The sequence below is a fragment of the Tachyglossus aculeatus genome, chromosome 14 (genome assembly GCF_015852505.1).
Source record: "Tachyglossus aculeatus isolate mTacAcu1 chromosome 14, mTacAcu1.pri, whole genome shotgun sequence".
Lineage (NCBI taxonomy): Eukaryota > Metazoa > Chordata > Mammalia > Monotremata > Tachyglossidae > Tachyglossus > Tachyglossus aculeatus.
In genome coordinates this window covers 46,063,880-46,087,295 of record NC_052079.1, presented here as the reverse complement: position 1 = coordinate 46,087,295, position 23,416 = coordinate 46,063,880, and the positions used below count along the sequence as shown (strand labels likewise).

Genomic DNA, 23,416 nt, shown 5'->3' with positions numbered 1-23,416 from the left:
CATCATCAACATCAATCGTATTTATTGAGCGCTTACTGTGTGCAGAGCACTGTACTAAGCGCTTGGGAAGTACAAGTTGGCAACATATAGAGACAGTCCCTACCCAACAGTGGGCTCACAGTCTAAAAGGGGGAGACAGAGAACAAAACCAAACATAGTAACAAAATAAAATAAATAGAATAGATATGTACAATAGTAATTATCACTAATATTAAGTGGCAGAGCTGGGATTAGAACCCAGGTCCTTCTGCTATGCTCTATCCTCTAGGTCTTGCTGCTTCTTTTTGTTTCATACTGCTGAAATGGGGTCAATCCCCTCATCTTCCTCTCTGCTTCATAACAAACGATTTCCAAGCCACAGGAGCCTTCCAGAGGGCCCTGAACAGAATCCCGCCCCCAGAAGATTGTGTATTCAACACTCACAAACACACACTCCCACTCCACCCAACCTCACACACATGGCCCTCCTCCTCTCCACTGACTCTGTAATGTGTTTACTTTGGGAGGGGAGTATTCTAACTTGTAAATGAAATGAGGACATGAACTGGAACAATTTAGAAACACAAACATCTCCAGAAAAAGAACGAAAGAGGACTTTTGGTGGTCCCCACCCTCAAAGGCGTTTTGGGGGTTTTTTGTGTTTTTGTTTGGGGAGGGGGGCGGTTAAAAATGGCTCTCCCCTGACCTCTGTCTCCAGAGGTCAGCAAGCTTGTAAGGATGGCGGGGACCTCGGTCCACATCCTCCTGAAATAGATTTCCAACCAAGTGACCTTCGTAAAAGGCCAGCATCTTGCTGCTTTCTGGTCTCCTTTGAAAAGCGCTTTGTGTGTTTAGGCAGGTGGGTAAAGGGACAGGAGCCACCTCAGATGTATTTGCAAAACCTCCACTGCACCCACCTTGCCCTTGCTGGTCATCTGTTTCCCTGGTCCTGCTTCTTTCCTGCCCCTGTTCTCTCACCCGCGGCCAAACAAAGAGAGCTTTAAAAATGCTTCCCTTTCTGTGTTCCCAAATGTTCAGAATATTGTGCCCAGTTGCAACGCCCAGCTGAGGAAGTAGCCGTCACACTGCTAATACTGTACCTTATAGTCACATAACACCTATTATCCAAACTGCCAGGGGCCAGGGCACGGGGGCAAAGGGAGCTGGGAATGGACTAAACGTGCCAGCCTGATTTAACTGGGCACTGACCTCCCTAGCCGAGTTTGAGAAGATTCCAGGACTCCGGGGAGAGAGGGAATGCAAAATCTTCTTTGAAATGGGGCCAGGAGATCAAAGTTCATTTACTCCCTCCCCACACACCCGCTTAGGAATAATCCGAGGAGATCTTTCACAAGCCCAAGTGTTGTGAAGCAGCGTGGCTCAGTGGAAAGAGCACGGGCTTTGGAGTCAGAGGTCATGGGTTCGAATCCCAGCTCTGCCACATGTCTGCTGTGTGACCTTGGGCAAGTCACTTAACTTCTCTGAGCCTCACTTCCCTCATCTGTAAAATGGGGATTAAGACTGTGGGCCCCACGTGGGACAACCTGATCACTTTGTACCCCCCAGTGCTTAGAACAGTGCTTTGCACATAGTAAGCACTGAACAAATGCCAACATTATTATTATTATTATTATTATTATTATTGTCCCGGGGCCCCAGGTTCAGGCCTCCTCCAACTGGGGATTGAGGGCATCTACTCCAATAGCCAGGAAAGGTCCCCCACTTCCTCTTGGGAGGGAAAAGGGGTCAAAACTTGACTAATAGTAGGTGCTAATGTTTTGGTTTTTTAATGGTATTTGTAGAGAAGCAGCGTGGCTCAGTGGAAAGAGCCCAGGCTTTGAAGTCAGAGGTCATGGGTTCAAATCCCAGCTCCGCCACTTGTCAGCTGTGTGACTTTGGGCAAGTCACTTAACTTCTCTTGCCTCAGTTACCTCATCTGCAAAATCGGGGATTAAGACTGTGAGCCCCACATGGGGCAACCTGATCACCTTGCATCCTCCCTAGCACTTAGAACAGTGCTTTGCACATAGTAAGCGCTTAATAAATGGCATTATTATTAAGCACTTACTATGTGCCAAGCACTGTTCTAAGTGCTGGGGTAGATACAAGCTAATCAGGTTGTACACAGTCTTAATCCCATTGTATAGATGAGGCAACTGAGGCCCAGAGAAGTAAAATGACTTGTCCAAGGTCACACACAAGACAAATGGCAGAGCTGGAATTAGAACCCAGGCCCGTGCTCTGTCCACTAGGCCATGCTGCTTCTCATTTTCCGGCAGTACCTCTTCCCTCCTCCCTCCACTCCATGCCACTATTGCCCTGTTGTGTTAATTTGGATTCTCCAGCCTGGAAAAGATTCCAGGGAAGCAGCATGGCCTAATGGAAAGAACTCAGGCCTCCGAGTCAGAGGATCTGTGTTCTAATCCTGGTTCTGCCCCTTACCTAATGTGTGTCCTTGGGCAAGTCACTTAATTTCTCTGCGCCTCAGTATCCTTATCTGAAAAATGGGGATTCAGTGCCTCTTCTCCCTCCCCTTAAGACTGGAAGCCCCATGTGAGACAGAGACTGTCTCCCAGCTCTTAGTACAGTGGTTGGCACATAGTAAGTGCTTAACAAGTACCGCAATTATTATGGTTTATTCTAGACAGACTTTGGAATAGGGGCATTCAAACTCGACAGCAGCACTTGGGGGAAGGAGGCCAGTCTAACCAGGGGTAGGCCAAACTAGAAGCACATAACCTAGAAGAGTTGACCAGGTCACCAACAAAGCAACACAAAGGTCAGGTCCCTCAATCAATCCTATTTATTGAGTACTTACCATGTGCAGAGCACTGTTTTGAGCACTTGGGAGAGTACAATACAACAGAATTAGAAGACACTTTCCATGCCCATAACCGGCTTACCTAGTGGGAGAAATAGAACTTAGTATGAATAAATAACTAATTTGCTATATGTGATTTAATTTATAATATTCAATTTAAAGATATATATATATAAGTGCAGTGGGGTTGGGGGTGGGGGGAATATCAAGCGAGAAGCAGTGTGGCTTAGTGGATAGAGCAAGGGCCTTGGAAGGATCTGGGTTCTAATCCTGACTCCACCACTAGTCTGCTGTGTGACCCTGGGCAAGTCATTTAACTTTTAGACTGTGAGCCCACTGTTGGGTAGGGACTGTCTCTATATGTTGCCAACTTGTACTTCCCAAGCGCTTAGTACAGTGCTTTGCCCACAGTAAGCGCTCAATAAATACGATTGATGATGATGACGATTTAACTTCTCTAGGCCTCAGTTACCTCATCTGTAAAATGGGGATTAAGAGCGTGAGCCACAGGTGGGGCAGGGACTGTGTCCAACCTGATTAACTTGTATCTACCCCAGCATTTAGAACAGTGCTTGGCACATAATAAGCACTTAATAAGTACTCTAATTATTATTATTATGTGTCCAAAGGTCAAATGAGGAGAGCAGGAGGTGGTTCATTCATTTATTCATTCAATTGTATTTATTGAGCACTTACTGTGTGCAGAGCACGGGACTAAGTGCTTGGGAAGTACAAATCGGCAACATATAGAGACAATCCCTACCCAACAATGGGCTTACAGGGGGGAGACAGACAACAAAACAAAACAAGTAGACAGGTGTCAGTACCATCAAAATAAACGGAATTCTAGCTAATGCACATCATTAATAAAATAAAGAGTAATAAATATGTACAAATAAAATAAAGTAATCAATATGTACAAATGTATACAAGTTCTGTGGGGAGGGGAAGGGGGTAGGGCAGAGGTAGTGGGGCGATGGGGAGGGGAGGAGGAGAGGAAATGGTGGGTAAGACATATATCTAGCAACAAAGGTTGAAAATGCCTTTAGCCTGGAACAATGGAAGCAGCGTGGCTCAATGGAAAAGAGCACGGGCATTGGAATCAGAGGTCATGCGTTCAAATTCTGACTCCGCCAATTGTCAGCTGTGTGACTTTGGGCAAGTCACTTAACTTCTCTGTGCCTGTTACCTCATCTGTAAAATGGGGATTAAGACTGTGAGCGCCCCGTGGGACAACCTGATCACCTTGTAACCTCCCCAGCGCTTAGAACAGTGCTTTGCACATAGTAAGCGCTTAATAAATGCCATCATTATTATTATTATAACAATGGACTGGATGTTCAATGGGAGTAGAGAGTTTGCTGACTGCTGAGGAAAAGTTGTTGAGGGGAGCTCTCCACCCATCTGCCCCTTCCCCACCATTGGGACTTGGAAGCTTAGTATAGTGCTGTGCACACAGTTAGCGCTCCGTAAATACTATTGATGACCACTGATGGACCAACAAAGCCGACCAGTTGGGGGACGGCAGATTTGATGATGGGCATCTCCAAGGAAAAGGGCACAAAGGCCCTCTGCCAACTCATTTCAACCCTCCTAGTCTCTCTGTCAAAGCCGGACTCTCTTCCCACCACTGGCCTCTTGTTGACCAAAATCCTCAGCCATTAAGGCTTACCAACCAGTTGCTGAGCGATGATGTCATTGCCCCTCTCTTTGCAAAGCAATTTTCCGGCGGGAACGTGGGCCGGTGGCGAGGCAGGAGGCCTTGCAGTTTATCTTGGCAAGGGATTCGGCTGATTGCTTCATAAAAGAGGAGGGCATGGCAGGCTTATTAATGTCATTTGCTATTAGTGAGCATCAGCAGCATCCTCAGAGCTCTGCAAAACAACGGTGAGGTGATCATTGTAAGGAACATTTAATTCAAAATTAATCAACTTTAATTTCCACTCACGCATCCTCTTTACGCTAGGCATTGGAGGCTACTTAATTGGGCACCTCATGCAATTCTGAATAAAGGGAAGTGCCTTTATGATTCCAGGTGCTGACCTCCTTGAGCCCCATCCCCCCTGCCTTACCTCCTTCCCCTCCCCACAGCGCTTGTATATATGTATATATGTTTGCACGTATTTATTACTCTATTTATTTTATTTGTACATATTTATTCTATTTATTTTATTTTGTTAATATGTTTTGTTGTCTGTCTCCCCCTTCTAGACTGTGAGCCTGCTGTTGGGTAGGGACCATCTCTATATGTTGCCAACTTGTACTTCCCAAGTGCTTAGTACAGTGCTCTGCACACAGTAAGCGTTCAATAAATACGATTGAATGAATGAATGAATGACTGGACACCAGGTCCTTTTTGCCCTGTAATAAATACTCTTTCGGTTTTCCTATTTTGCTGCACCTTCTGCTGTACATTCATTCATTCGTTCAATCGTATTTATTGAGCGCTTACAGTGTCAGAGCACTGTACTAAGTGCTTGGGAAGTACAAATGGGCAACATATAGAGACGGTCCCTACCCAACAACGGGCTCACAGTCTAATCCAGTCCAATCCAGCAATAAATCAGCAATAGAGACAATCCCTGCCCAGAGGGGGGGAGACAGGCATCAAAGCAAGTGAGCAGGTGAATATCTAATCCAGTCTAATGCTTAGAGAAGCAGCATGGCTCAGTAGATAGAGCATGGGTTTTGGAGTCAGAGGTCATGGGTTCAAATCCTGGCTCCGCCAATTGTTAGCTGTGTGACTTTGGGCAAGTCACTTAACTTCTCTGTGCCTCAGCTAACTCATCTGTAAAATGGGGATTAAGGCTGTGAGCCTCCCATGGGACAACCTGATCACCTTGTAATCTCCCCAGCGCTTAGAACAGTGCTTTGTACATAGTGAGCACTTATTAAATGCCATCATTATTGTTATTATTAATCCACCCCTGCCGACACTATAATTGTCCAAACTCCCAGCATTCATTCTGCTCCGGAGGGATGGAAGGCTGAGGAATGGATGTGCTGATGAGCCCAAGCCTTATTATTTGCTAATTCGTTCATGAAAATGAGCACTGACTCTAGTGCCCAGGACCTCAGAGAATTGAGAATGGAAATCGGGCGACGGGCTGAATGAAAATCAGGCTTTTGGCCTAAGGGGATTAACTCACCCATGCCTCGCCTCCTACCCTTTCTATGGTTTTTTGGTTTTGTTTCCATGAGACTGCTCAGAGGAACTCTCTGAGTTCGTTGTTTGTATTCTCGTAGGCTGGGGAAATGGGGAGCATTAGAAGGCAATGAGACAAGGAAGTGGAAAATAGGAGCAAAACCAATGCAAATTTCAAGGGTGAAATACTAGTTAATACTAATTAATGATAATAATAATTGTGGTATTTTTAAGTGCTTATGATATGCCAGGCACTGTAGTAAAGACTGGAGTAGATACAGGTAATTGGGTTGGACACAGTCCCTGCCCCACATGAGGCTCACAGTCTTAGTCCTCATTTTTTAGATGAGACAACTAAAGCACAGAGAAGATAAGTGACTTGCCCAAGGTCACACAGCAGACAAGTGGCGGAGCTGGGATTAGAACCCAGGTCCTTCTGACTCTTAGGCCCATGCTCTATCCACTAGGCCACACTGGGATATTTAAGGGCTTTCTATGTGCCACGCACTGTACTAAGAGCTGGGGTAGATACAAGTCAGACACAGTGACCATCCCTCCTGGGGCTCGAGTCTAAGGGAGAGGGAGAACAGTTGGTCAGGCTACTGATGGATGAAAATTATGTATAAGGCTGTAATAATCCACCCCAGCTGGGTTGTTCTGTCACTCCTGGTCTTGTAGTATTTCCCCTTGGGGGTCAGGTGTCTAATACACACTTGGGGGCTAGGACAGAAAGTGAGGGTCCAGAAACAGGACAGGAGGGTGAATACAGTAAGTACTCAAAAAATGCCACTGATGAGGGAGCAAAGCCCTAACATGGGAGTGTCACTGAGCCGAAGAACCTGAGCCCCTACCAAGGTCCACAAGAATGATTCAGGGGGTGAAGGAGGGGAAATTCTATTCATTTATTCTATTTATTTATGTATTCTACTTATATTGATACTTGTTTGGATGTGTATCCATATCTGTAATTCTATTTATTTATATTGATCCCTGTTCACTTGCTTTGATGTCTGTCTCCCCACCTCTAGATAATAACCTGGTGTAGGCAGGGATTGTCTCTATTGCTAAACCAGCCGTACTGAGAGCTCACCTCCTCCAAGAGGCCTTCCCAAACTGAGCCCCCTTTTTCCTCTCCTCCTCCCCATCCCCCTGCCCTACCTCCTTCCCCTCCCTGCAGCACCTGTATATAAGTTTGTACAGATTTATTACTCTATTTGTTTTACTTGTACATATTTACTATTCTATTTCTTTTGTTAATGATGTGCATTTAGCTTGAATTCTATTTATTCTGATGACTTGACACCTGTCCACATGTTTTGTTTTGTGACTGTCTCCCCCTTCTAGACTGTGAGCCCGTTGTTGGGTAGGGACCATCACTATATATCACCAACTTGTACTTTCCAAGCGCTTAGTACAGTGCTCTGCACACAGTAAGCGCTCAATAAGTACGATTGAATGAATGAATAAACTGTCCTTTCCAAGAGTTAGTACAGTGCTCTGCACACAGTAAGCATGCAATAAATACGATTGAATGAATGAAAGAAAAGGAGAAGAGACTGCGGGGAAGACCAAAAAGGCTTCTAGTAATAATAATAATTATGATGGCATTTGTTAAGCGCTTACTATGTGCCAAGCACTTTTTTAAGCACTGGAGGGGGATACAAGGTAATCAGGTTGTCCCATGTAGGGCTCACAGTTTTAATCCCCATTTTACAGATGGGGTGACTGAGGCACAGAGAAGTTAAGTGACTTGCCCAAAGTCACACAGCTGACAAATGGAAGAGACGGGATTAGAACCCATGACCTCTGACTCCCAAGCCCGTGCTCTTTCCACTGAGCCACGCTGCTTCTCTAGGAGGGACTACCTTAGCATGAGCAGTGCTAAAAGGCAGAGATGTTTCTTGGCCTCAGAATCTGACTTTCTCAAAGGTTTGGTTTATTATTATTATTAACAACAATAATAATAATATTAGTAGTACTAAGTGCTAAGCACTCCACTAAACACTGGGGTAGACCAATCAATCAATGGTTCTTATTGAATGCTTACTTTGTGCAGAGGACTGTACTAAGTGCTTGAGAGAGTACAGTATTACTCTATTTATTTATTATTACTCTATTTATTTATTTATTTTATTTGTACATATCTATTCTATTTATTTTATTTTGTTAGTATGTTTGGTTTTGTTCTCTGTCTCCCCCTTTTAGACTGTGAGCCCACTGTTGGGTAGGGACTGTCTCTATATGTTGCCAATTTGTACTTCCCAAGCGCTTAGTACAGTGCTCTGCACATAGTAAGCGCTCAATAAATGCGATTGATGATGATGATGATACAGTGCAATAGAGCTGACAGTTCCTGCCTTCAAGTAGGTTACGATCTACTGGGGAACTTACAAGCTAATAGGTAGAAACCTAGATTTCAGAAAATAAGAGATACTGGACTTTGACCTCCAACATTTAATACAGCAGTTTTCTTCCCGGAATGATGAACAAAGAAATGTATTTCTTAGAACTGAAAAGTCATCTTTATTTTTTGCAAAATGGATTCCAAGAAGTTTAAAAGACAGTTCCAGAGGGCTTAGGAGTAGAATCTGGTGCTGTCGGGGGGTTTTTAATCGTATTTGTTAAGCCCTTACTTTGTGCCAGGAAGTGCTCTGAGCACTGGGGAAGATAGAAGGTCATCTGGTTGGATACAGTCCTTGTCTCACGTAGGACTCACAATCTTAATCCCCATTTTACAGATGATGTAACTGAAGCACTGAGAAATTAAGTCACTTGCCCAAGGTCACGCAGCAGACAAGTGGCGGAGCTGGGATGGAGACTCAAGGTCATCTTAGAGAAGCAGCGTGGCTCAGTGGAAAAGAGCATGGGCTTTGGAGTCAGAGGTCATGGGTTCAAATCCCGGCTCCACCGATTGTCAGCTGTGTGACTTTGGGGAAATCACTTAACTTCTCTGTGCCTCAGTTACCTCATCTGTAAAATGGGGAAGAAGACTCTGAGCCCCCGTGGGACAACCTGATCACCTTGTATCTTCCCCAGTGCTTAGAACAGTGCTTTGCACACAGTAAGCGCTAAATAAATACCATTATTATTATTATTATTATTATTATTATCTGACACCTAGGCCTGGGCTCTTTACCTAAGACCATGCTGTAAGACTATGAGCATGACCGTGTCCAACCTGATTAGCTTGAATCTACCCCAGCACTTAGTACAGTGTCTGGCACATAGTAAGCGCTTAGCAAATGCCATTAAAAAAAAAATCAGGCCTGTGCTCTTTCCACTAGACCCCGCTAGTTAATAATAATAATGATGGCATTTATTAAGTGCTTACTATGGCAAAGCACTGGGGAGGTTACAAGGTGATAAGGTTGTCCCACAGGGGACTCACAGTCTTAATCCTCATTTTACAGATGAGGGAACTGAGGCACAGAGAAGTTAAGTGACTTGCCCAAAGTCACACAGCTGAGAATTGGCAGAGCCGGGATTTGAACCCATGACCTCTGACTCCAAAGCCCGTGCTCTTTCCATTGGGCCATGCTGCTTCTCAATCCCCATTTTACAGATGTGGTAATAGGCACAGATGTGGTAATAGTTCCAAACAACTTCCAAGGCTGTGGCTGTTGAGAATATGGAGCTCAGTCTTGCATGGTCTCTTGGTTGGGCTTCAGTTCTCAGCAAATAATTCCATCCCTGATACCCAATTTCAGCTATTGATTTTATGCTCTGGGCCCATACCTCCATGGGTGGGCATTCTCCCAGTCTGAGGGCCCTCGTTGGAGTGTTGTGGGGAGGGGGTAACCTTCCGCTCTTCTCCCTTCTGAGTTCCAAGATCTGGAAACGGGACCTTTGCTTGGAGGAACAAGTTGGCCAGTCTTTGAGTCGTGGCCTAGGATTGACCTCAGTGGTATCTAAGTGGACAGAAGTTGAATTGCCCCATCCGGTGAGTTATTTATGATCCTGGAAACTGGAAGGGTCATTTGTTCTATTGTATAAACCACGTACTTTCTGTCCTGAGATCGCTTGGCACACGGTACGTTTTCAAAATTTGAAAACGAACACCCCCTCTTTGCTTATTTGCTTAATTGAATAGCATTCGGACTCTTCTTTTTATTTTGCCCGTTGGGATGGAGGAAGCACTAGGCTGGATTCATCAAAGGGAGAGGGCAGATATAGGGAAGAGAGGTCAGTGGGGGGTGGGAACTGAAGTGAACAAACCCCAGCTCCTGTTTTTCCAGCTCCATCAGTCCACAAAACCCCTGATTGTTCTGGCCGGGACTCCGGATCCCTTGAATTGGCAAGAAACCACCACTTCCTAAACAGGAGACCCAGCCACTTCTACCTCAGGATCAGTTTCCCATACACTGGGGGGATTTGAGAAGCAGCATGGCATAGTGGATAGAGCATGGGCCTCGGAGTCAGGAGGTCATGGGTTCTAATCCCATCTCCACCACATGTCTGCTGTGTGACCTTAGGCAAGTCACCTTACTTCTGTGTGCCTATTACCACATCTGTAAAATGAGGATTGAGACTGTGAGCCCCATGTGGGACAGGGACTGTGTCCAACCCCATTTGCTTATATCCACCCCAGGGCTTAGTACAGTGACTGACACATAGTGCTTAACAAATACCATTATTATTATATATTATAATAATAATTACTGCTCCCAGACTTTGAATTACTCCAGCCCTCTCACTGACCCATCAGTTTCAGTGTGCTCTCTCTATCTCTCTTAAATGGTATTTGTTAAGCACTTACCTTGGCAGGTTTGGATTTGGATTACCTCTGTCCAGCAAGCTGGGTATATTTTGTTTTTTATGGGATTTATTACACACACTTACTATGTGACAGGTGCTGTTCTACACGCTGGAGTAGATACAAGCTTATCAGGTTGGACACTGCCCATATCCCACATGGGGTAGAAACAAGATAATCAGGTTGGACACAGTCCCTGTCCCACATGGGGCTCAGAGTCTTAATCCCCATTTTCCAGATGAGGTAGCTGAAGCACAGAGAAGTTAAGCGACTTGACCAAGCTCGCCCAGCAGACAAGCAGCAGAGCCAGGATTGGAAGCCAGATCCTAGGTCCATAATGCTGGGCCGTGTGGTGGAACTTCAAGATCATACTCATGATCCCCGAGTGACGTCCATTTGGGTGGTAGGATTAAAGAAAGCAGAGAGAGGCAGAGCTCAAACGCTGAGGTGATGTCACCCTTTCCCTTACCCTCTCCAGGGAAATGCAGCTGACCCGCAGGCCCGCCAAGAGCAGATGCTGGACCTTGTCTGACCTGATTAAACTGTAAGCTAGTTGAGGGCAGGAATTGTGCCTGCTTATTGTTAAATGGTACTCTCCCAAGCACTTAGTTCAGGGCTCTACACACAGTAAGCGCTTGATAAATACGATTGAATTGAATGAATTAGCTTGTATCTACCCCAACGCTTAGTACAGTTCCTGGCACAAAGTAAGCGCTTAACAAATACGGTGAAAAAAATGCCTGAGTATCTCTGGGATCTTTTGCCCCGGGGGAATCCGGGCCACGGCAGCCTTTGGTAAAGATTCACAGAGCCATGGTGGTTTCAGACTTTTCCTCCTGTCAGATGATGAGGAGGATGATGAGGATGGTATTTATATCTGAACAAGTGCCAGGGGCACAGAAGTAGTGGCAGAGGGGAGACGGGCTGGAATGTACTTAGTGCAGGAAATATTTCCTGCCGCAATCCAAACTGACGGGTCCAGGAGAGATTGACCTCCTCCAGAAAATATGTTTACGGGAAAGAGCGAGACATGTCAGAGGATAGGCGTGTTCAGTATTCGGCTGCAGCTTGAGATAAGTGTCTTTGTCCAGTCACCACTTGTCTGCTGGGTGACCTTGGGCAAGTCACTTGACTTCTCTGTGCCGTAGTTACCTCATCTGTAAAATGGGGACTCATCAGTCGACCGGAACCTAAGAAATAGATTGTGATTGTGAGCCCCAGGTGGAAAAGGGATTGTGTCCAACCGGATAATTTTCAATCCACTCCACACTTAGCACAGCACTTGACATATAGTAAACACTTAACAAATTCAGTTATTATTAAATTGGCATTAAATGAAGTTTGGCTACTGTCATCATCAATAATACAGATTGAGCGTCTATTTGTGAATGCATCATATTTGATGCTAAGATAATAATAACAGTAAGAATAGTTGTGGTATTTTAAGCACTTACAATGTGCCAAGCACTGTAATAAGCATTGGTATAGTTATAAGATAATTAGGCCAGATCCAGAACCTTTCATATAAGGTCCTACGTGGTCTAAGGTGGAGGGAGAACAGGTATTGAAACCCCATTTTACTGATTAGGGAACTGAGGCACAGAGAAGTTAAGTGACTTGCCTAAGATCAGAGAGTAAACAAGTGTCAGAGCTGGGATTAGAACTCTGGTCCTCTATTTATTTTACTTGTACATATCTATTCTATTTTGTTAGTATGTTTGGTTTTGTTCTCTGTCTCCCCCTTTTAGACTGTGAGCCCACTGTTGGGTAGGGACTGTCTCTATATGTTGCCAACTTGTACTTCCCAAGCGCTTAGTACAGTGCTCTGCACACAGTAAGCGCTCAATAAATACGATTGATTGATTGATCTAGGCCATGCTGCTTCTCCCTGAATTTCAAGAGACATGTAAGATGTATCCCTGCCCTCAAAAATGTTTGCAATCGTATAGGCAAGTGAAGAGGAGGCAAACAAACATAAACCCAATCAAGCGAATAAAAAAGTGTCAGGTCATGAATACTGTAAATAAATCTTTAAGATTATAGGCATATACTTGAGAAACAGAAGTGAGAGGATACTCTTTACTTTCATTTGTGTAGAAATTGTATTCCTACATATGTATGTTTAAAGTAAAAGTTTGCATGAAAATATCCTTATAACTCAGTCATTTGGCTACTACTGCCTCACACAAGATTTTTGTATATTTATATTGAAGTCTAGATATATGCATATTCAGGATGTTTATAGATACATAAATAACTAATATTTCAGTATAATGTAACTATCAGTGGGATTTATTAAGGGCTTACTGTGTGCAGAGCACTGTACTAAGTGCATAGGAGGGTGCAATATAACAGAATTGGTAGACATGTTCCCAGCCCACAACGAACTTACAGTCTGACAGTGACTTTATAGTCTAGAGATAAGGGACAGCATTATGTCAAAATTTAGTTTTAAGGTGAATTTCACAAATTTATATACTTCACCAATTCCGTTATATTGTACTCTCCCAAGCACTTAATTCAGTGCTCTGCACACAGTAAGTGCTCAGTAAATATCTTCTATTGATTGATTAATGAAAGGAAGCTTATTTCCAAAGCCAATTGAAGCCATCCAAAATAACTTGAGAAATGTGTGTGGTATACATTTCTTATTCATAACTTCTCAGAGAACATATTTCTGAGAATTTATCAGAGTGAAGCTTTGTAAATCTCAAACAAAACACAAGAGGTAAACAGGAAAAACAGAGTTGCAGACCGATTTTGTATCAGATATCCCTTTCTCCTCCAGTGGGTTTGTTTATTTTTTTGACAATTCCATTTTTCTGAGAAAGAGGAAATGCAAGGAAAGAAAAGGAAAGGGTCTCTTGTCAGTTTGTATTGTTATTACTACATTCTGAGTGTGTCGCTAATGCATGCAAAAAGTAAGATTGTCGATAGGAGAAAAATAGTAGATAGAATTGTGAAATCTGAAAGAATCCCCTAAATTGTAAGCTCCTTATGGACAGAAAACATGTCTACCAACTCTGTTGTACTCTCCCAAGTGCTTAGTGCACTCGGCACCCAGTAAGTCCTCAGTAAATGCCACTGATCAATTAATTCAGCCAATCTTCCAACCACGGGCTTCAGGCTCTTTACATACTTCAGTCTTTTCAGCTGCCGTAAAATCATAGAGCCAGAAGGGTCTTTGAGAGGTCCCCTTGTCCAGCTCTCTCTGGTCATTACTATAACTGATCAGTCTTATTGAGGCCCTGAAAACCCCCTGGCTGATAATAGCCTCAACATAAAAAAAGCACTTAGGATTTGATGAAACTTCTAAATGCATAAATATTCTCAAGGTACCTATCACTGAAAATCATGTCTCCACTGAACTGCTGATGCCCCGACTGTTTAGTGGCAGTAAAATGTGACAAGCTGAATCCACGACACTTCTTTTAAAAATAACTCCATGATAACAAATCTTTTCATTTTTAAGAACCCGTGTGTTTGAAGCTTTCCCAAAGTCAACTGGGCCAGTTTCAATATAACACATTTTTAAGATTAGCAAATATGAACCTGTGGTCCCTTGAGGCTCTTTACTGTGAGCAAGTCCAGTGGCTCTTACCATGTGTCCTTGACACAGTTCTGCACCCAAGTGATTGTCCAACTGCATTCTGGAGTTCATCTCCATCATCCGTTATCATTCACCAAACTTTTTCTAAATCACGGTACCAAACACTCGCTTAGTACAATGCTTGGCACACAGAAAGTGCTTAACAAACACCACTATTATCATTATTATTATTATTACTACATCTTTGTCCCCTATATGAAATTAGGCTGAGGGTCAGAAGAAACTTAATAAGCTCTGCCTGTCTATTACTTCTGGGGTTTGTTTTTTAATGAGCGTGTGTGCCTATGTAATGCAATTTAGCATAACAAAGGACAGCCCTTGTGGGTAACAATAATAATGATGGTATTTGTTAAGTGCTTAATATGTGCAAAGCACTGTTCTAAGCGCTGGGGGATAAAAGGTGATCAGGTTGTCCCATGTGGCGTATGGTCTGGACTATGGGTCCCGCATTGGCCTTTTCAACCACATAAACAAACAAGCACAATCTATGTGAATTTCACCTTTGGGGGCATCTTTTTTTTAAAAAAATAGCATTTATTAAGCGCTTACTATGTGCAAAGCACTGTTCTAAGCGCTAGGGAGGTTACAAGGGGATCAGGTTGTCCCACGGGGGGCTCACAGTCTTCATCCCCATCTTCATCTTGACCAGAAAGATACTATGTAATGTGATAACGTCAACAGCATTCTCTGACTGCAGTGCCTGGTAACTAATTTTCTGTGTGTGTGTGTAAGCTCCTTGTGGGCAGGGACTGCATCTGTTTATTGTTGTATTGTACTTTCCCAAGCACTTTAGTAGAGTGTCCGCACACGGTAAGTGCTCAATAAATACAGTTGAAGGAATGAATTAATGAATAAGAAGTGGGGAGAGATAGGTGTTGACCATCCTAGTAATATCAATAAGAAGGATCTGAAGATGGATCCTCTGTCAGGCTGGGCTGGCTCTGGCACTGATCTTTTAATCAATTAATCAATCGTATTTATTGAGCGCTTACTGTGTGCAGAGCACTGTACTAAGCGCTTAGGAAGTACAAATTGGCAGCATATAGAGACAGTCCCTACCCAACAGTGGGTTCACAGTCTAAAAGGGGGAGACAGGGAACAAAACCAAACATACTAACAAAATAAAATAAATAGAATAGATATGTATAAGTAAAAAAAAAAATAGAGTAATAAATATGTACAGACATATATACATAAATACAGGTGCTGTGGGGAAGGGAAGGAGGTAAGATGGGGGGATGGAGGGGGGACGAGGGGGAGAGGAAGGAAGGGGCTCAGTCTGGGAAGGCCTCCTGGAAGAGGTGAGCTCTCAGTAGGGCAAGTCCAGGGATCTGGTTGGCCAGAGTCAACCTGGACCTTCCTCAGAATGGACTTGAGCTACCAGATTGAATTTAGCCCCATTTTGACCTTCCTGGGATGCTCCGAACTAAGGAATACCATTGGTCAGACTGTACTTCCAGGATCACTCCAGCCTGTACCTGCAGAGGCAAGGTCAGAATCGTACTGACTTCTAGGGGTAGGGGCCCAGGAACCACTTGCCAGGAAAGTGGAGAAACGGCATTACCTAGTGGATAAAGCATGGATCTAGGAGTCGGAAGGCCCTGAGTTCTAATCCCACTCAGTCACTGTCTGCTGGGAGACCTTGGGCAAGTCGCTTAACTTCTGTGTTAACTCGGTTACCTCATCTCCAAAATGGGGATTAAGACTGAGAGTCCCATGTGCGACAGGGACTGTGTTCAACCTAATTATCTCGTATCTACTTCAGAGCTTAGTACAGTGCCTGGCACATAGTCAGTGCTTAACAAATACCATTTTTAAAAAAGTCTAGGGGTTGGGGAGGAGGGAATGGTTAGGCGAGGAAGAGAGTGACATTGCTGTTGTGGGGTGCCCAGGGAAAATGTTGGCAGTTGTGCAGATTTCGTGCCTGAACGCGCCAGAAATGGCAATGCTATCTGGGTTTAGCAAGTTCAAAGCTGACCCTCAACTCTTTACTGCGTATAAATTTCTCAATAATAATGATGGCATTTATTAAGTGCTTACTATGTGCAAAGCACTGTTCTAAGCACGCAAGACATAAGGCATATCATTCAGTTTGTTAGCTCTCCAGCTAGAGTGTAGGATTGCTGTGGGCAAGGATGATGTCTACCAGCTCAATTGTACTATAGTCTCCCAAACATTTACTACATTGCTGTGTACACAGTAAGCTCTCAAGAAATAATATAGATTTAATGATTGACTTTGAGTCCCTCCTTGGAGAAAGCTATGTTGTCCCACCATTTCCTTCTTTTCCACCTACCTGTTTTCTTAAGATACCGTTAGTTAAAGCAGATCATCATAGTGAGGTCCATTTGCTTATCAAATTGTTCTTGACTTTAGTGGGTGTCTGGGGAGGGAACAATTTGTACTTCCCAAGCACTTAGTACAGTGCTCTGCACACAGTAAGCGCTCAAAAAATATGATTGAATGAATGAATGAGCCACTGGGCACCATTTTCTCATGCGAGTCAGAGGAGGCAGAGAAGGGCATGTGAACGGGGACTGGAGAGCCGGTGAGAGCCTGGATCAGGGTCCGGCTGGCTTCCAGAAGAACTAAATAAAACTATTGTTAGGAAGGAAAGAGAGAAAATAGCCAATGAGATTTTTTTCGGGGGGAGGAAGTGGGGTGGGCTGACCTGTCTCTGCTCTAGGATTAGCTGGAATCTTCGGTTCCAGGGGAAATGCGAAACAGTCTGAAAATAAAAACAGCCTGAGAAAGGAAGAAAGGTGAAGGGGGGGGGGGCAGAAATCCCAGCTCTGCCATGTGCCTGCTGTGTGACCTTGGGCAAGTCACTTAACTTCTCTGTGCCTCAATTTCCTCAACTGTAAAATGAGGATTCAATACCTCTTTTCCCTCCTACTTAGACGGCGAGCCCCATGTGGGACAGGTTGTGCCCACCTTGATTAGCTTGTATCTGCTCAGCACTTAGAACAGTGCTCTTACTACATAAGTAAGTAATACACAGTAGTAAGTAGCAAATACCATAAAAAAGAATGAATTCCTGTCTCTTCAAGGAAAGGGTGGGTTTTCATAACAAATGAAAATACTGTACTGCTATACCAGGTGGGCAAATGCCAATCAATTAGTTGATCAATTGTATTTATGGAGCACTTACTCTGTACAGAACATTGAAATAAGCACTTGGAAAAGTATACTATATACAAACTGGTAGACACTTTCTCTGCCCACAGTGCACCTACATTCTAGAGTAGGGGGACAGGCATGAATATAAATTTAAAAATTGTGTTTATGTACATAAGTGCTGTGAGGTTCAGAGGGGGTGAATAAAGGGTACAAATCCAAAGGCAAGGGAAATGCAGAAGGGAGAGGGAGAAGAGGAAAGATGCTTTTAATAAGGCTTTGAAAGTGGGAAGGGTGATCATCTCTCGGATATGAAGAGGGAGAGCTTTCCTGGTCAGAGGCAGGTCATGGGTGAGAGATGAAATCGAGGCACAGGGAGTAGGTTGGCATTAGAGGAGCAGTGTGGCTCAGTGCAAAGAGCAAGGGCTTGGGAGTCAGAGGTCATGGGTTCAAATCCCAGCTCCACCACTTGTCAGCTGTGTGACCTTGGGCAAGTCACTTAACTTCTCTGGGCCTCAGTTCCCTCATCTGTAAAATGGGGACTAAGTCTGTGAGCCCCACGTGGGACAACCTTGATCACCTTGTATCCCCCCCAGTGCTTAGAACAGTGCTTGGCACATAGTAAGCGCTTAACAAATATCACCATTATTATTATTACTAGAGGAATAAAGTGTGCAGGCTGGAATATAGTAAGAAAGCAGTGAAATAAGGTAGGAGGGGGCAAGGTGATTAAGTGCTTTAAAGCTGATGGTGGGGAGTTTTTGTTTGGTGTGAAAGTGGATGGGCAACCCCTGGGGGTTCTTGACAACTGAGAAAACATGGACTGAACGTTTTTGTAGGAAGCGATCTGGGCATCAGAGTGAAGTATGGACTGAAGTTGGGTGTAACGGGAGACAGCAAAGAGGCTGATGCAGTAATCAAGGGGAGGTGGTAGGATAAGTGCTTGGATTAATTTAGTTTAGCTTAGTCTCATGTCTTCAACTTTAAAAAGTTCTCATCCTCAAACTGCAGTGCTTCAACCTTTGACTCCCTCACCTATCTGCCCCTACTTTATTTTTTTATGGTATTCATTAAGTGCTTACTCAAGAACTGTGCTAATGACTGGGATAAATACAAATTAATCAGGTCAGTCACAGTCCCTATCCCACTTGGGGCTCACATTCTAAGTAGGAGGGAGAATGGGCGTTCGTCCATTCATTCGATCAGATTTATTGAGTGCTTACTGTGTGCGGAGCACTGTACTAAGAGCTTGGGAGAGTACAATACAACAATAAACATTCCCTGCCCACTATGAGCTATTGAATCTCCATTGTGCATTTGAGGAAACTGAAGCACAGAGCAGTTAGGTGACATGCCCAAGATCACCCAACAGGCAAAGGGATGAAGGAGGGACTAGAAACCAAGTCTGTGCTTTATCCATTAGGCCATGCTGTTACTCAACCTCAATTCATGTTCTCCAGACAATCCTCTTCCACAGCCAATGCATCTGGCTCTCCCACCACCGAACCACCTACGCAACCTCTCCAATTACAATGTCTTCCCCTCCCTGGTTTGTTAAACCCAATCTCCCTCTTCCTTTAAAATCCTACTGAAAACCTTTCCCCTTCAAGAAGCCACCCACTCAAGCTTCCCCCAGTTCACTCAACTAGAGCTTTATTATTATGTATGCATTTCGAGGGTCTTGTGTATTTTTTCTTGTTTCCTGTCAACATATTGTAAGCTCAAGGGTAGAAAATGTGTTTTATACCTGTAATTTCTCTCGGCACCAAGAACATTGTAACGTACAAAGAAGGTGCTGAACAAATATTATTCTATGAGATAGTTATCTAATGATCTAGGAATTCTGTGGGGACGGGGGAAGAGTGGGGAAGGAGGGTTGTATATGTTAAGTGCTTACTATGTGCTAGGCACTGTTCTAAGCGCTGGGGTAGACACAAGTTAATCAGGTTGGACACAGTCCATATCCTACATGGGGCTCACAGTCTTAATCCCCATTTTACAGATGAGGTGACTGAGGCCCAGAGAAGTGAAGTGACTTGCCCAAGGTCAGCCAGCAGACAAGCGGTGGAGCCGGGACTAGAACCCAGATCCTTCTGACTCCAAGGCCCACGGCCTATCCATTAGGCCACCTATATAATGTATATTCTTAAAGAGCTGATCAAGGATTTATTCTCTTTTTCAGCTTACAAGCCCGGACTTCCCTGTGGTGGTCAAACTAGGACATGCTCACGCTGGAATGGGAAAGGTAAGGAAAACCGAGTTTGCTTTTGAGGAAATGTTTTGTACCCCCAGAGCTCTTCACTAACCACAGAGCCTCAAGAAGACTCATGTAGACCCAGGTACCGAGGACTTTCTCCTGGGTGTCTCTTGTTGGGGATGTTTGGGTGGTCCCCCCGGCTCCCCGACACTATCAACTGTATTTACTGAACGCTAACTGTGTGCAAAGCACTGTTGTAAGCACTTGGGAAAGTACACTACAGTAGAGATGGCAGACACGGTCCCTGTCTTCCAGGAGTTTATAATCTAGTAGGACACACAAATATTTACCCACTTTCATCCAGATCCCCCCCTCTAGACTGAAAGTTTGTTGTGGGCAGGAGTTGTGTCTAACAAGCACGGCCTAGTGACTAGGGCACGGGCCTGAGAGTCAGAAGGTCATGGGTTCTAATCCCAGCTCCACCACTCGTCTGCTGTGTGACCTTGGACAAGTCACTTCACTTCACTTCTAGCTCTCTTCCTCCCTTCAAGGCCCTGCTGAGAGCTCACCTCCTCCAGGAGGCCTTCCCAGACTGAGCCCCTTCCTTCCTCTCCCCCTCGTCCCCCTCTCCATCCCCCCATCTTACCTCCTTCCTTTCCCCACAGCACCTGTATATATGTATATATGGTTGTACATATTTATTACTCTATTTATTTATTTATTTATTTATTTATTTATTTATTTATTTATTTTGCTTGTATATTTCTATCCTATTTATTTTATTTTGTTGGTATGTTTGGTTTTGTTCTCTGTCTCCCCCTTTTAGACTGTGAGCCCACTGTTGGGTAGGGACTGTCTCTATGTGTTGCCAATTTGTACTTCCCAAGCGCTTAGTACAGTGCTCTGCACATAGTAAGCGCTCAATAAATGTGATTGATTGATTGATTGATTCCCTGTGCCTCAGTGACCTCATCTGTAAAATGGGGATTGAGACCATGAGCCCCACGTGGGACAGGGACTGTGTCCAACTGATTTACTTGTATCCACGCCAATGCTTTGTACAGTGGCTGACACATAGTAAGGGCTTAACAACTACCATTTAAAAAAATAAAAATAAAATCAAAAGCCTTTCCAGTTGGGTCCGAGCTGTGAAGAAGAAGGCAGAGAAGGAAAGTAATACATCACTTGAGTTATCCATCCCATGCCTTCTTCTATGGTCCAAGGTCCCCCTCTCCATCTTTCAATTTACCATGGGCCTAAGAAAGAGAATCAGCCATTCAACTAGGAAGCTGCTCAGAAGGGAATTGAGTTCAGCTCACAAGTATCCCCTTGTCATAAAAGGCAAGTGCCTATATTGGCTCTGGAGAGCTGCCACTCAGTCTGTACAAAACATTATTGTGGTTCTCATTGAAAAAGAAGCACAAAATGCCCCCCCCCCCCTTTAGAAATAAACACTGCCTTATGGTCATACCCATTGGGATAATAAGAATAATTGGATCATTCGATAAGTGCTTGCTCTGTGCTCAGCACTGGATTAAACACTGGGGTAAATACAAGATAATCAGGTCAGACACAGTCCCTGTCCCGCCCAGGGTCTACCATCGGAGCAGGGAGGAGAACAAGTATTTCATCTCCATTTTACAGATGATAAAACTGAGTGATGGAGATGTTAAGTAGTTGGTCCAAGGTCACCCAGCAGGCCCGTGGTGGAGCTGGGATTAGAATCCTGCTCCCCGACTCTTAGGCCTGTGCTCTTTCCATTGGTTATGCTGTTTAATAAAGGAAATAATGAAGTGGCCAATCTCACTTGGTGCTAAACAAAGAAATAATCCCTCTGAATCTCAAATTAAGCCCATTGACATGGAAGATCTTTAAGGAACGCAAGATAAACAAATAGCTGATAAGCGGGAGCAATTGCATAACAAGAATAATAACGGTATTCGTTAAGCACTTACTTTGTACCAAAAACTGTTCTAAGAGCTGGGGTAGATACAAGGTAATTCAGTTGAACACAGTCCCTGCCCCGCAGGTGGCTCACAGTCTTAATCTCCATTTTACAGATGAGGTATCTGAGGCACAGAGAAGTGAAGTGACTTGCTCAAGGTCACACAGCAGATGTTGTGATGGAGCTGGGATTAGAACCCGGGTCCTCTGATGCCTAGGTCCGTGCTCTTTCTGGTAGGCCACGGTGTTTCCCAAGCCCAGAGCAAAGCGGCCATTGTGTTTGTGCAGGTCGAAGCTATTCTCAGCCCCCTCTGAACCCTGCTAGCCCCAAGTAACCCAATCTATAACTGCTCCACAAGCTGAATTCTTGAACTGAGCCAAGCAAGCCTTCAGCAACCCCAGAAGAGCCAGGTTATCTCAGGTCCTCCCCACCTCCAGAGTCTCCTCAATGTCGTCGATCACATCTCTCAATCAATCAATCATATTTATTGTGCACTTATTACGTGCAGAGCACTGTTCTAAGCTCTTGGGAGAGCACACTCCAACAGACTTAGCAGACACATCCCCTGCCCACAACAAGCTGACAGTCTGTGATGGGGGTTGTTCTCATGCTTAGATGGAGTAGAAGTAGCAGTGGGCAAAATTGGGAATTTTTCCTGGGAATGGCTAGGTTTCAGTTCTCCACTCAACTCCCATCCACTCCAGCTGGAGGGTTGGCTCTGAGAGAGATTGGGGTCCAGATTTTTCCTCTTTAGCTGATTCACAAATAACATTTCTCACGACTGCAACGGAGAGGGCTTATGGGAAATGAGCACATAGAAAAGAAAACTGAAGGGAACGGCTAAGAATTCCAAATGCTTCCACACAAAAGGATGATTTCCAGTGATAGAGAGTTTCGGTTCCATAACAAAACACTAGACATGTGGGACCACAGCTCTGAGGGCTTCAGAGATAGGGATGATTTTTACTCAAGCTCCAAAACGGGGCTTCTCCAGATGGCGTTGGGAGCCTACCTATCCCTCACTCTGGCCTCTCCCTTCTCTGACCCAGGATGGCCTAGAGAAAAGAACACAGACCTAGGAGTTAGAGAACATTGGTTCTATTCCCAGCTCAGCTGTCTGACTGCTGTTTGACCATAGTTGAAGCCTCTTAATTTCTCTGTGCCTCAGTTTCCTCATCCACAAAATGGGGATTAAATACCTGTTCTCTCTCCTACTTAGACTGTGAGCCTACTGAGGGACAAGGACTGTAGCCAATGTGATCATCTTGTATCTTCCCCAGTTCTTAGTTCAGTGCACATAAGAGGCACTTAACAAATACCACCATTATTATTATTTCTCACATATCATTATTACTCCCTGCCTCAGTCAGCTTGCCATCTCAACTTCCCCACACCATATCCCCTTCCCCATTCACAGCTCTTCTAAAAGGTTTGCAGCTCAGGAGCAACTGGAATTCTGGGCAGATACATTAATGAGCATCGCAGAGAGCAATCCAATAAAGAGGGTAAGGATATTGAAAAAATTGAACAGGAAGTGGTACAAACAGGAAGTAAGGAAGTATCAGTAGGTTCAAGAGGAGTTCAAGACATAGAGATCCAAAATGAATTATTAACTGAAAAAGTTAGGGATGGTCCTCGGAAATGTTAGGAAAGCAGCATAACTTCGTGGGAAGGGCATGGGTCTAGGAATCAGGGGATTGGGTTCTAATCCTGGGTCTGCCGTATGCTTCCATGTGACTCAGGGCAAGAGATTTAAATTCTCTGTGCCCCGGTTTCCTCATCTGTAAAATGGGAATTCAATACCTGACCACTTGTACTTAGAAAGTGAACCCTGGTTGGGGCAGGGATT

At 44.3% G+C, this 23,416-nt stretch overlaps 1 protein-coding gene across 1 annotated transcript in view; it reads left to right on the top strand.

Moving 5' to 3' along the window:
* Positions 1-23,416, top strand: part of SYN3 (synapsin III) — a 350,093-nt gene that overhangs the window by 262,646 nt on the left and 64,031 nt on the right. The window contains exon 7 of the mRNA XM_038756250.1: positions 19,608-19,670. Coding sequence (XP_038612178.1) covers positions 19,608-19,670 — 63 coding nt within the window. The remainder of the gene's footprint in view (positions 1-19,607; positions 19,671-23,416) is intronic.